Source organism: Myotis yumanensis, unplaced genomic scaffold (assembly GCF_028538775.1).
Source record: "Myotis yumanensis isolate MYYU_CA2020_CCGP unplaced genomic scaffold, mMyoYum1.0.hap1 SCAF_2, whole genome shotgun sequence".
Classification (NCBI taxonomy): domain Eukaryota; kingdom Metazoa; phylum Chordata; class Mammalia; order Chiroptera; family Vespertilionidae; genus Myotis; species Myotis yumanensis.
In genome coordinates, this window is record NW_027223753.1 from 156929230 (window position 1) to 156944250 (window position 15021).

Genomic DNA, 15021 nt, shown 5'->3' on the forward strand with positions numbered 1-15021 from the left:
TTAGTAAGACTTCATTTTTTGTAACCGAGTCTTTTTCTTTCTTCCTATTCCGTCACCTTCTGCCCTTTCTACTTCCAAATGTCTGGTTGATGGTGAAGCAACTGAATCACATTCTCAGCTGGGAATATGAGGCTATAAAGTTGTTTCCCAATGCTACCCTCCTCCCCCGTCGCCAACCAGTAATGTTTTGCAACCCAAGGAACTGAAAGGGAACTAAAACACACAATGAGAGACGGTGAGGGTAGGGGTGAGGAGGGAGACAGAGAGAGAATATAAATTATAACAATGACGATGTCTCTTCTTCAGTGTGTAAGCGTGGAGTGAGACCCTTTGAAGGCCTCCTTCTCATGCCTATCACTGTGCCTGCTTGTCCTCAGAAGCACACTTGGAAGCAAAGCTGGCTTTCATGGTCGCAGAGGTGGAGCGATAGAGGGTGTGCAGATGCGTCTCTGGATGCACCACCAGCAGGCTGACCGTTTTCCCGGCTTCTAGGGCTGGGAGACTGATTCTGGTTCTTGTTCCTTCTTCACCTCTTCTCCACTCTGTTCTGTTTGCTTAGAGACTGGTAATGTGAACCGCCCCAACCCCACTAAGAATGCTGATTCAACATCATTTGGACGCTTAGAAATAACGACTTGCAGCAAAAACCTAAATCTGGAACCCACAGCACAGAGAAATGCAATGATGGAGTGTGGGAGACATGACTTTCTTTCTTCTTTTTTTTCTTCTTTTTTTTTCCCCTTTATTGATTAAGGTATTACAAATGTGTCCTTATCCCATGAGACATGACTTTCTAGAAGCCCACTTGCTCTAGCCATTCTCGTTCCCTAGTGGCTTCAGATCCTCAGGGCACTGGCACTGGGCTGAGTGGCAGGGGCACAAGGCCTCTCTCATAGAAGAGTTTCACCCAATATAATAGTCTGCTAGAGCTGCCATAACAAAACACATAGATGGGGTGGCTTAATCAATAGAAATTCATTTTCTCACAATTTGGAAAGCTGGAAGTCCAAGATCTGTAGGATTGGTTTCTCCTGAGGCTTCTTTCCTTGCCTGGATGGTGGCCACCTTCTTGCTGGGTCTTTACGGGGTCTTTTCTCTGGGTACACATCCCTGGAGACCCTCTGTGTCCTAATCTCTTCTCACAAGAACACCAATCATATTGGGTTAGGGCCCTCTCTAATAGCCTCATTTTAACACAATCACCTTTTTAAAGGCCTTACCTCCAAATACAAGTCAGATACTGAGGTACTGGGAGTTAGGGCTTCGACATATGAAAGGGGAGGCACAATGCATTCCACAGGGACAAACTAGCATCTTTAAACTGGGAGGAGGGAAGAGGAAAGGGGGAGAGAAAATGTGCCCAGTAGGAAGATGAGCTAAATTCAGAACATATTAAGCACAGTCCATGGACAAGGAATTACATGTATATTTAATTAGTTAGGCACTAGAAAAGGAGACTAAGATTACTGATTACTAGCCCTATAGACAAACTGGGTAACATCAAAGGCTAGATCACAGGGGACATTAAAATCTCCCAATACTCACTCTGTCTTCTTTATTTAGGGCAGAGAAGATTGCTACCATCTTGGTGAGTGAAGGATGCAGAGGGCACACCTCCATGGGCATTAGTCTTACACAGTTGCAGGTAAGATAAAGCACAGGCAACGACAGAACTCTGCTGCACGAGCTCCATGGGAGTGAAGTGCTTTTTGCACCAGGACAATCTGCTAAAGGCATCAGTTATATCATTGGCCAATAGCTTAACCAGTCCTCCTGTTAACAATCGTACATTATCTTCATAGAACCTGCTTCCTAGGAAATCCACAGCCCATTGAAAAAACCTGTGGGAATCCAAATCTGACTTTTTTCCACAGACCCAGAAAAAGGTACACATCTTAGAGAAAGCAAGGAGAAAGAGAAACATGGGAAAGAAAGAGAAAGAACAATAGAAAATCAAGAGTGTCCAGAATAAGCCCTACCTGTTTTGGCTCAGTGGATAGAGCATCGGCCTGTGGACTGAAAGGTCCCAGGTTCGATTCGGGTCAGGGGCACATGCCCAGGTTGCAGGCTCAATCCCCAGGAGGGGGCGTGCAGGAGGCAGCCAGTCAGTGATTCTCTGATCATTGTTTCTATCTCTCTCTCCCTCTCTCTTCCTCTCTGAAATCAAAAAAAGTGTCCAGAATAAGTCCGGCACCTATCGCAGGGTATGCCCAGCAATGAGAGGGGACAGAGCAACTGGGGAGGAGGCAGCTTTCCAGGATCTGAACAAGGCTGTCACCATGTGGCTTCATTCTGGCTTCATAAGTTGTGAGTTCTTCCCACCATGAGGTGCAGGTAATTGAGCATTATCAAGTAGAGACAAATAGCTACCATGTACACATATCAAGAAAGGTTTGGTCAATGGGCCCAGGCATGACGGACGCCTTGCCCAGTGCTCAGTATCACCTCAACCCTGAACCCTAAACAACTTGAATCCAACTGATCAGGAAGCAGGAACCAAAAGGTCTCAGGCTGGTCCAGATTGAAAATGCTATGATTGTCCCTTTGGGGGATCCTCAGTAAAGCATAGAAGAATCCTAGGGCCAGGTCAAGGTTACTAGCTTTACTGGTTCACCTAGACAGGCCTGTTTTGTGACAACCTCCACCTGCTGGGTTTTGATGGTGAGTAAGAGGATCTGGTACATAGCTAATGTTATACTGGGAAATGTTTTTTGCAAATTACTTGTAAATGACTGTTTTCATACTTAACTGTTGAACTTTACTGTGTGAAAGACCATTATTTAGTAAAAATGATATGTAATTAAAAATTAATTCATACTTGAATAAAGTCTGTTGATTAGTTAATATTGGGACAATATGAATTTCCTAATTTTGGTCACTGTATTCTAGTTATGTAAGATATGAATAGCCCTCGGTGGTTTGGCTCAGTGGATAGAGCATCGGCCTGCGGACTCAAGGGTCCCGGGTTCGGTTCCCGTCAAGGGCATGTACCTTGGTTGCGGGCACGTACCCAGTAGGGAGTGTGCAGGAGGCAGCTGATCGATGTTTCTCTCCCATCGATGTTTCTAACTCTCTATCCTTCTCCCTTCTTCTCTGTAAAAAAATCAATAAAATATATTTAAAAGCAGTGAAAATACAGAACCCCTTTCTTTAAAAAAAGATATGAATATTTGGGAATGCTGGGTGAAGGGTATATGGGAATTCTTTGAGTATTTTTTGCATATTTTTAGAGCTGAAATTACTTCAAAATAAAAAGTTAAAAAAATTTTTTTAAAGATTTAAAAAGGTAAATCATAGGGCCTGACAATTTATCCATAATTTGTGCCTAGGGGGCCTAGACCCAGAAAAAAAGTACCCCTCCAAAGTAATGAAATCCACTGTTGGTCAGATGAAATAGCAAATATGACTGTTTTTGCTACAGTAAACTCCTCAACAAATGGCAATGGTAATGTTTACAGTCTCATGTGGAGATGCATTTGTATAAATAAAAGGAGGAACAAGCCATTATCCTAAATACACCAGCAATATTACAAAATGCTTAGAAATTGCTATTCTGGCAGGAGGCAACATGGAGTCATTGACAGTTTTGAGCAAAATAGGCATTTAATAACAGCCATACTACAGGAAGCTTCATCAGGCCTCTAGTATACAGGGCGGGTAAAGTGGGAAGAGACCAGACTCAGCCACTGGGGAGTTTTTCTAACAACTGAGGAGGGAGCAATCTCACAGATGGGAAGGAAGAAATCTAGACCACAGGCATTTTGAAGGACTCACAGGTCTGGCAAGGACTAGCCTGGAGGTGTGGGCAGAAAGAGAGAAATGAGTCAGTGGCTACTTGAAGATGTCTCACCAAGATTGAGGCAATGTGGTGATGTCATTGAGAGACAGATGGAAAATGGAAAGAAGGTGACAACATACACAGAGGCTGGGCTGAGGACTCAAGTGGCTGCAGTGGCCAGGCAGGTGCAAAGGGGGAAGACAGGCATGGGGGCTGAGCGACTAACCAGGGTGCCTCCAAGGGGACTGACACAACTTGGCATCAGCAGTCCTTGCCCTGTGGTGTCCCTGTTACCAGATCTTCCTTTTTTTTTTTTTTTTTTTTTACAAGAGAATCCAGAAATCCAGCTCTGTTGTGGGAAACCTCTTAACTTTTTAGTATTGGCAATTAATTTAAAATTTTTTGAAGCATGGTGTATGCCAAACCAAACACATCTGTGGGCCAGATTCTACAGGCAGGCATTCATTGTGACCTCTGACAAAGAGATGAGGTCAAGGGTTGAAGTTCATAAACTATCTTGATGGGATAAGTGACCAAAAGGTATTTGGTATCTAAAATACTATACGCAAGGCTTGTACCAGGAATCTGAGCTGTATGAATGTCCCTACCCTTCAAGTCTATATATGGGTTGAATTTATACAGGAAGTTGGATCTAAACCGCCAATGGTTAAATCACAAGAATTTGCGTGCTTACTAGTACTGTGTGCTGAGTACACAGAAGTCAAGGAATTTCCAATCTAACTGGGGAAGAAAATACATGCCCTCCTGAAAACTTGAGACAACTTATGAAACAATAATTTCTCTGTGGGAGATGCTTTCTCCACATTACGCTAGAATATCAACGGCTTTAAATCCTGGATTTTTTCTCCACCCCATCACACCCGCTTCTGGGAGTCCAGAAAGGAGGAAAGCCCAGCAATAATGCAAGCGCGCGTGCGTGTGTGTGTGTGTGTGTGTGTGTGTGTGTGTACTTGAATCTGTGACCAGATTTCTAATTCCCTGGGCAGTGGTTACCAAGCCACAGCCTCTGCCCTCCTCTCACTTGGGAGGGGCGCTAGCTGGGTTGGGGGGTACCTGGGCGCCGAGTGGAGGGTGAGAGCGGCGGGCGGAAACCGAGCCCTGACAAGTGTCTCCGCTCGAGTCCTGTGTTTTGTTCCTGTCATTACTCTTTCAGGGTCTGTGTAGGAGCAGGCAGGCACCGAAATAGAAAGTGTCAACGCGCTGGTGACAAGGAGGATAAACAAGGCCGGGCTTCTTTCGGTCCCACCGAGCCCCCTCCGTCCCGAACACCCGCGCGCCCCCTCCCGCCCCTGCCCAGCGCCGTCGGTGGCGCAGGAAGCCGCGGCTCGGCGGCGGGCGGTGCTGGAGGGAGAGCCGCGTTTCCTCCGCGCTGCCCAGTGATCTCCAGCGCCCCAGCCGCTCGGCGAGCCGCGCGATCTCTCCCCCACCCCGCACTCCTCAACCCACCCACCTACTTCCTCCGCTCCTCACTCACACAGGCACGGAGCTGCCAAAAATTTCCACCCCCGCCCCCCTCCCTCGCGAACTTCCTTCCAGCGTTTCCTGAGCTGGATGATCCTAGGATTTGTAAGACAGGAAAAAAGGGAAGGCGCGAGGGCGGGCGAGGGAGACAGGATGCTGGCTGTGCCTTCTCCCGAAGCCGTCTGAAGGCAGGACCGCGGGCTCCGCGAACAGGACCCTCGCCGCCTCGCGCCGCCTCCTCGCCCCCCGCGGCCCCGCGCTCCCCGCGCCCGCGCCCGCGCCGGCTCCGGGCGTCCAGAAAGGCGGAGAGCCGCGCTCGCCCTTCCTCCCCGGCGGGCGGAGGAAAACACCCCAAGACACCGCAAGAGCCTGTGAAAGTCCCTGGGACTCCAAGTGAGGAAGTGACACTCCCTAGCCAGCCGGCCCCCAGCTGCCAGCTCCGCACGGCCTGCGGCTCCGCGGCCCGGGAGGAGCGCGCCGTGGGTCTCAGCCTCCGCGCCGCGCCGCCCCGCGGGGTCCATGCGCTCTGCCCCGGGCCCAAGTGCTTCTGGACGCCCATGCGGCCCCCCAAGCCGCGCGGCAGCCGGTGATCTAGCCCCGGAGACCATCTCCGGCGCGGTGCCAAGCAGCGGGGAGGGGAGCACGGAGGGGCAACCTCTTGGGGACTAACTCATGAAGAACAAGGGTGCCAAGCAGAAGCTGAAACGAAAGGGAGCCACCGGCGCCTTTGGCTGCGACCTGACGGAGTATCTGGAAAGCTCAGGACAAGATGGTAATGTGCCTTCGCCTTTTTTCCCCTCCTTCTTTTTGTTTGAGGGAGAGATGGACTCTCCTGGGGTGTGTGCGATTCAATTCACAAGTTAATGTATTCCAGGCCTGCGTGCTCATTTTACTTTTTTTTTTTAAAAAAAAAAAGAACAATACGATTCTTAAGGTGCACAGCGCTGCCACCTCAACGCGCAGAGGTGGTGTCAGTCCTTCCGTCGGTCTCACAGAAGCCGTTACTGGGCGGTGCTGCCCCCGTTTCGCCGGGTACTTCTGGGGGGTAGGGCTGGGAACTCCAGAGACCTTGATCTCAAACTTTGGATACGGGAGAGGAGGGATGCGGGCTGGGCGTGTGGGATGGGGATCAGTTACGACCACAGTTATGACCACCTTGGGTGTCCCTCCTGGGCTCTCCAATTTCATCGCTCACATCTTTTTTTATTAATGTGCTGGAAGGCAAGGGGGTGCGGTGGATCCTGGCTGGGGGAGTGGTTGCACAAACATTTTCTGAATTTCTGAACTGATGCCAAATACATAGTACCTCCCTCCCTCTCCTTCCCAGCCCCCCAGCCCCTTTACCTCCTCTTGGCTTTCAGATCAGCATTTGGTGTGTCAGACAAGACGAGTGTTGTAAAAAGGTCAGAGGGCCTCGATTTTAAAATAGCTTAGGGCATGTCAGAGAAAAGGAGAGGGTCTCTGTTTTCAAGGCCAGATTGCAGGGGAAAAAGTAGAGGGAGTCCTGCAGAGTAGAGACAATTTAAATATTTGGCAGGGGAGGGGGAAAGAAAATAATCTAGAATACAACACCAGCATTTGAGATTAGAAGTTTTTTTTTTTAATATATTTTATTGATTTTTTACAGAGAGGAAGGGAGAGGGATAGAGAGTTAGAAACATTGATGAGAGAGAAACATTCATCAGCTGCCTCTTGCACACGCCCTCCTGGGGATGTGCCTGCAACCAAGGTACATGCCCTTGACCGGAATTGAACCTGGGACCCTTGAGTCCGCAGGCTGACGCTCTATCCACTGAGCCAAACCGGCTAGGGTGAGATTAGAAGTTTTTAATCATAGGAAAGTTGGGGAAATTGAACATTAAATGATTCCTTTTGTAAGGTTGACTGGCCCAGCGTTTACCCGTGATAAAAAGGCCTTGTCTTCAGAAACTTCAGGGAGAGAGGAAACCGTCCACTCTATGGGCCGTGTGCTTACACATAGATACAACAAAAGGGGCAACTGAAGGGCTGCTTAACTGTGCGGAATTCTGCCTCCAGGAAAATAATCTCAAAGAATGATGTGATTAGCTCATATCAAATGTGCAGATCAAAAACAGTGCAAGGCTTTTGTTTCAATTCCGGTGTTTTAGAGACGGAGCAGCACCTAGTAATTTGCAGTGGTGTGATATTCCTGCGGTATTCTTGAGTTCAGAGCCTGCTATGTCATTAGGACAAATGGCTCAGTATTTTAGAGCGGGGGCACCATAGGTTTCAAAACTGCCTCTTTTAAAAGTGAGGCATAACTGAGTCCATTCGTGTCATCCGTCCCAACAATCTGGAGAGGTACATTTGAAATCCCATGGCTGGGATTGAGGGTTTTTTGAAGGTGTGAGAGCTCAAGTATACATCTTAACCACTGCCCTCAGGAATTCAGAATGAATGTTCCCTCCACCCGATTTCGCAGGGGCCTTCTGGTTACTATCTAGGTACACTATCAGTGCTCCTGAGATGCCATCTTCCATGACATGGTGTTATTTGGGGCCCTCCCTGCAAAGCTGTGAGAATTGCATGGGAGTGCTTGGCAGTCCTGCCTCCAGGAGCCCCAGGGTTCTGTGAAGATACCTCAGAAGTCCACTTAGGCAGTTTTTCTTTCAGTTTTTCTTTACATTTTGGAGTCCCATGTATGTTTCATCTGGGGCGGGGGGGAAAGGACAGGGTTACTGTTTAAAGAAAAAAATGTGAAAACCAATCCCCAGTGCTCCCTGCTCTACGAAGGAGGGGAGGAAGCCCAGAGAGGCAAACTGGCTTACCTAAGGTCACACAGTTAGTCATGAAGGATGCAGAGGGTCCTGGCCTAGCAGGCGCATCTCCTCTCCCTGGCTTCCATGTCTAGGCCAACAGTCTCCTCTAATGGCCCCCCAAACCCCCAAATTGCAAACAGACAGCTCAGCCACGGGATCAGCAAACTTTCAAGACTGACTGACATACCTGAGTAGAGTTCAGCTTTGAAATGAAAGGAAACTGACCTACTTAATGATCCACGCACCATTATTGTGCCACCTGGGAATTGGGCACACATAATAAATTGCTTATATACATGTTTTTTTTAATTGGTATATAAATGAAAGTAATTAGGATTTCTGTTTTCCCACATCTAAAACTAATTAGGTAGTTGTCTCTTATTTTTGTTATAGTGTAGAATCAAAGTCAGTGCTAATGTTTTCTCTAAAACGGTGTATCCTCCTTGTGGGTTTTCTGAAACATGTATTGCCTAACAGACAATGAAGTCCACGGCCTGGACCCTGCCTGCAGGGAGGAAAAGCTGACTGACATACCTAAGTAGAGTTCAGCTCTTAACTGACACTGTCCGTGACCTTAGACGTTCAGCCCAGAATCCTGAGGGTGACAAGTCATTGTGCTGACTAGGAGCCCGAAGGCTGGGGAGGACCTCTGAAAACTGACATCATGGTTACTTCACCTTTGAGGGCAAGGGTACGAGGATGGACCTGGGTAGTGACAGAGAACAATGGATTTGGGTCTAGGAGTCTAAGGCAGAAGGAAAGAACAGAGATGTAGGGAAACCAAGGGAGTCCCTGTGCTTGCACAGGGAGGGGAAGCCCCGAATTGGGGTGAAGGACAAATCTGGTGACAGTTAGCTGTGCTCAGGCCATCTGAATGTGGGGAAGCGATACTCCTGAGGATGAATGTCATCTACTTCCGTAACTTGCTGTGGCTCAGCCCTGCTACCTTCAGTTGCACAAATCTGACAGGGCAGGGTGTGTGGGTGACAAATAGGTGTTCATCTTACAGCGGAAGTTGCTCAGGGCCAGTTGTCATCCTTAATCGTTAGGAAGCTGATGAAAAACAGGAACCCTTTTCCTTAGAAAAACACACAGGCTCAAATTGTGTCTACGGTTTCTGTGGGCATTCACACAGATGCCAGGTTCAGACCCTGTGGGTCGTCCCTAGCTGCACACAGGCCTGGTGTGAACGACAATGTCCCCCTTTTGCATATTGAACCACTTTTCTCCAGCCTGGTGAGAACACCCAAGAATGGCATGAGGTTGCTCCTGGCCAACTTGGCAGGAGCCTCTCTCGCTTCCCCTCCAGCACAGTGACTGCTGCCCCAACCCCCAGCTCTCCCCTGGGAACCAGATAACTTTCTCTTCCTGTCTGGAATAGAGGGAGAAGATCATCCCTTCCTCACCGCTAATGCTGAAAATAGTCGTTTTCTCTTTCTTCTTTTTGACCACTGAATATGAAGGCCCTTGCTTGCAGCTATGTAATGAAAACCACATCATTTTGTCGCCTGTGGTTGGGAGGCTGTGGGTGAAGTCCTGTGAGGGCCAGAGTGCATCCGTCCGTCTGTCCGCAAGCATTTCCTACCTCTCCCCTCTGACCCCAGTGCGCTGGGTCCTCCCGGAGTGCTGGGAGATGTCAAGGGACCCCTGAGAGAGCATTGTCAGGAAAGTGCTCTGCCTCCGTGCTGGCCCACCCTTGCAAACAATCTGTGTCATTTTACTCAGATCCTGGTACAAAGTGATACTGCTCTGATCCAGGGTTCACCATGATGGTGGCAGAGTAGAATCATGTGGAGAGCCTAAAAAAAAAGTTAACACCCAGGCCCCCTCTCAGACCAATTAAATCAGAATCTCTTGGTGCCCGGCCATGGGTATGATTTTAAAAGCTAGGTATTCTGAAATGTGGGCAGAGTTAAGGACCACAGTAAGTGCAGGGGTTTACAGGCCATTTCCCCCTAGGTAAGTAGCTTAGGCCATTCAAAATGCACCCTCTGAATGTTTGGTAAGAGCTGTGAGCCCTTTTATTCCTGAAGATGTTTTTCTAGTTGTTATCAAATTGAAAAAGAGAGAAAAGAAAAATATATATATATTTGATTTGAGGGATGAAAAAAGGTTCATAATAAATTCATAAAAGCCCATTATAAGTATAATTTTACATTCCACTTTTTTTATTCATTTACTTAACAAATACATATTAAGGCATTAAGGCACTGTGCTAGGTCCTGTGGGAGAGGAAGAATCGTGTACTCCAGACTCCAATCTACAGTCTAAGGGATGGGAACAAACTTGCAGAAACCAATTAAGCTTTGAAATTGGCTGTCATGACGAAGGAGAAGAATGCGAAAGCTTTTACCCACATTAAATAGACGAGATACCCAAACATAAACAGGAGCAAAGTCTTAGCAAGGAAGGTAAATATTTTTTCTGTTCAAGATAAGATTTAACAAATGCAGAACCAGGGCTGGGTAGTCTCTCTGGCTTTGTTGTTTCCCTCCTAGAATCTTGCCTGGCACATCATTATCACACCTTCCCTGGCAAACTCTTCATTCTTGAGTCTCAGCTGCTTTGGGAAACCTTCCCTGACCCTCCCAAGTCAGGTGTCCCCACTGGGTGCTCCCATTAGAAGTTCCAGAACCTCACCGCCTGTGATAGAATCCCCACATTGCCTGTCCCCGCTGAGTGACCTGGGAGCAAGTTAGTTACACCCTCTGGGCCTCAGTTTCCCCATTTCTGGAATGGGGATGGGAGGTCTGATGTGAAGATAAATGAGTTCATATGGGCAAAGCACTTAGCAGAGGGCATGCATGTAATAAGCTACAAATGTAGCTGTTTTTATCCTAACACCCTGGGCTTGCCCTAGCATAACCACTTACCATCCATGACTGAATGAATGAGGGCTCCAAAGAAATGAGTAAACGATGTGGTCGTATGGGTTGATCAGTCACCAAGAAGAAGCTGATTGACTGCCCCTCTGAATAGAGAAGCCAGTTCATGCAGGGCTTTCCCAGGACTTCTGTGAGTAGAAGACCACCAGTGTGTAATAGTGGAAGAGAAATATGTCAACCTGAAACTAAAGATCTGAGAAAGATACCCAGCCACTCCTGGACCCACAGGGAACTGAAAAAGAAGATAAGGCCTGGAGGTGGAGTTTGTGAAGACAGAACAGCAACCTTGTGGGCTTGAGTATAGAGGGGCATCCCCAAATCTGGGCTCCCAGAGTGAAACAGGAAGAACCAGAAGAGGAGGATTAAGACTTTAAACCCAGAGCAAACTAAAGCCTAACTGTAACGTACTCTGTATAGTCTGGATATGACAAACAACCCACACAGAATAGAAACAGCTACTTCCGCCTACCCACATCCCTCCCTCTTGCCCACTCTCCAGACCTCTGCCAAGAGCCCCTTGACCACAGGCATAGCCTCCCGCTTCCCCCACCCCCACCCCCACCCACCACGGCTGGCAGCTACCCAAATGCCTTCCAGCCTCAGGATGTTGGGGCTGCTGAGGAAGCCCACTCTCCTGTGGCCCCAGACCTGCCCTGGAGCCAAGTAGACACTCTGCTGGGGCCGGAGGGAGCTGAAAGCCTGGCCTGGCGCTGGGACAGGGAGAAACATTGAAACTAGGGGCACATTTCCCCAAAGATGGTGCTGTAAGTGGTGGATAAGGTCCCCAGTGCCACTAGAGCTATAGTTTCCATGCATTCTTTTTATTGCCCCCTATTCCTTTGGACACCTGTGGGCTAGTCTGGAAACCTGTTCCGTGGGAGCAGGGAGCAGGGGAGAGCACATTCTGAGTTTGGGAGCTGATTGACCAAGGCAGTTCTGAAGTGCTGGCTGAGAACTGTTTGTCCCAGGGACTCACCTCACTGCAGCCAGCCTCCTGGGATTTTGTAGCAGTGGGTGGAAAGAGGGGGCGGGGCTGAAAAATCCAGGACTTACTCTGGGAATAACAAGAGCCCCCCATTCCTTTTCTATTAGAGATTGTAGCTAACTATTTTTGGAACAAGGTAGTGATAAACCCTCTGGTTGGGGCTATCTGGTGCTCACTCCCTCCAGTACAGATCGATCAAGCTGAGCTGCCTATCAGCCTGGCCTCTGGGTACAGGACTCCACTTCCCTCTGATGGTTTCTTCACATGGGCCCTGAGACCTGGAAACATAGAGCTATTTGTTTTTTGTGTTTTGGGTTTTGTTTTGTTTTTTCTTTGTTTTATTTTTCACTCATTGCTTCCCATGTATTTAAGCCAATGTGGCAATTTCCCACTTATTCCCACCCTTCAAATTAATTTTCTTTTTGCTAATGGGTGCATGGCCCACTCAATTTTCTGAGCTATTTCTCTCCCAGCCCCAACACAAATGCCACACTTGAGTTTTATTGGTCTTGGTTTTCCTCCCTCAAAGGGCTGGTCTCAGGTCTTAGTGAGGTGGGACCACAGCCTGATAGGACGCCAGGAGTCCACACAGCACCCTGTCCCTCTTATCTTCCCCCAGAATGCAATTTTAGCTGAGGCTTAAAATAAAAGCCCCCAGGGGAAGCACTCTGACTGCAGTTCAGAGGAGAATAGATATTGGCCCTCAATGTTTTTTCTAACAGCAACTTTAATAGGGAAAGGTAAGAACATTAGGCTGCTGGATGGCTCAAGGGAGGAGAAGTAAGGAGACCCAAAACTGAAGGCTGAGTCTCAAATCAGACCTGCTTGTTATTTTTGTGAGAGTTACTGTCTGCAGTAATTGCTTACTATGTGCCACTTTATACACAAACGTAGCATTTTGAACATTGTAAAATCGGGCTATTTATCACCATTTTACAGAGGAGAAAACTCAGCTGGAAGAGGTTAAATCCCTGGCCAAGATTACAGAGATAGGGAAGGCAGAATTTAAGTCCACATCTGTCTGACTCCCAAGGCCATGGTCTTAGGCATGAGCACAATCTCCCAGAATAGTATATTTCATAATTTGGCATTTACTCTACAGTTTTGTAGAGAGAGAGAAAACACCTGCAAAAATAGCTTTTTCTCCCTTTGCTTTGTTCTCCCACCAGCCTAAGTCATTAAGAGTAATAGCGACAACTCACATTTGGATAGCAAATGCAAGGTGCTTTTCATACACACACACTCATTCTCAACCTACCCTCCCCCACCTGTCCTCCCAGGCTCCTCCCTGCGCACTGCAGCCACAATCCTCTTTCCCTCTTGGAACACCTGCTGCTTTAGAGTCAGAGACACCCAGGTTGGTCTTCATTCTACCTGTTATTTTGCTTTCTGACTGGCTTTGTGTGTGCAAGCCAATGGTGAGCTCTGCCGAAGGCAGGTGGCACTCCGAAGCTCACCCAGATCTGATAGCTCACTGCGCCTCTCAGGGTGAGCCCCGTGGCCGGCACACAGCAGCTGATTGATTGACCCTGTTTCCTGCTCGGGAAACCGGTGTTAAATCCCTTCTAGGAAGCTCCGGCCAGGAGACATTGCTGATATGCTGAAATATCAGGAATCTAAGATTATTTAAGGTTCCCCTCAATGGCTACTCCCTGATAGAAAGTGAACTCGACTTTGCACAGGGTGCCCCAGAAACACTGCCTTTTTCTAGTGCCTCACCAATCACTCCTTGGTATGAGCCACATTCTTGGCGGGTCCCCAGAACCAACTGAGTTTCTGGGATTGAGTCTCAGGCACTCTTTGTTCTAGTGCAAGCTTGGCTGATGCATACCAGGCCCTGGTACCACACCCGTGGTGTGATGTTGGCCCAGAATGCCTTTGGAGACCCCCTCTGCAGCACTCCCTCAAGAAAGAGGTGAATGTCACTGCCCAAAAGCAACATATACCAGCTCTTACTGTTATAAACAGTTTGACATGTAAAGTAGGATTCTGGCAAACTGTAAATAAATCTATAACCTTTGTGAAAGCCAGTGGAGCTAATTTGTGTAATTCTGCATATTTCTTGCCCTACCCCTTTTTTCATATTTTATTCAGAAACCATCTTGTATAGGCTTTCAATTCAATATGACAAATATTTCATGGGACTCTAATGTGCTAGACACCGTTGGGTTACAAAGCTGCTCTCAAGCTGCTCTCGGTCTCGTGGGCTCAGGGTCGTACGATGGAAAAAGTAATAAAAGAAGAACGAGGAAGAATGCAATGAGGGCGCTGAAGGATGTGCAAGGAGGGATGTTCCCATGTGAGGCAGCGGGTGAAAGAGAACAAACAGACCGAGTGGGTCATTTGTAAGGGGGGGAAAGTCAACAAAATGATAAGCAAACATCATCTGGCTGTGAGGAATGACAGATATGGGGTGGCTGGCTTCTGCAGACAGGAAACGACATGGTTTTGCCTGACACTGTAATTGGTCACACCCTCTTGCACAGGGGTGAGGGGAGGGGTGGAGATTTGACTTATTTATAGTGGCCAGGCTTGGTTAGGGGGACCCCGGCTGGAGTGACAGAAGCTGTCTTCAGTGGCAGGCGTGTGAACCTACTCTCAGGAGAAAGCGGAACAGCTGATAATAAGAATGGCAATTGGCTTAGCTATGTCTACGCCCTGCCCAGGGTCAGGAGAATGAGGGATTCTATTAAAAGATAAAACCTTTAAAAATGATGTTAACAGATGATCCTAATTACGTTTCTTGATTGAATCCAATTGTATGGCATAAAGGCGAAACCTTGCCCTCTCCCCACTGTCTGAGGGAAGTTCTGTTTTGTCCCTCATTTTATACATGTAGACCAACTCAGAGAGTTAAGAAACTTGCCTGATGTCACCCAGCCAGGAAATGGGAGAAGCAGGACTCAAACCATGTCTGCCTGACATTAAATTCCCCTTCCATGCCTTTGTCTCCTCTGGCCCCAAACAGCCGTGCTATGCTGGTAGTAAATCAGGGTCTGATGCGCACAGCTCTACTTTACCGCATTGCCAAGGTGATAAGTTCAGTAGGATTTAGTTAGTCTTTGATCAGACTTCTGGCAGTGGAGTTCCCATCCGTCCTCAGTTTTTCAA

At 47.9% G+C, this 15021-nt stretch overlaps 1 protein-coding gene across 1 annotated transcript in view; it reads left to right on the forward strand.

Annotated features, from left to right (window-relative positions):
• Nucleotides 1-5254: 5254 nt before the first annotated feature.
• The window catches only part of ARHGAP31 (Rho GTPase activating protein 31), a 100477-nt gene continuing 90710 nt past the window's right edge, over nucleotides 5255-15021 (forward strand). The window contains exon 1 of the mRNA XM_070406247.1: nucleotides 5255-6032. Within this exon, the coding sequence (XP_070262348.1) occupies nucleotides 5933-6032 (100 nt within the window). The 5' untranslated portion in view covers nucleotides 5255-5932. The remainder of the gene's footprint in view (nucleotides 6033-15021) is intronic.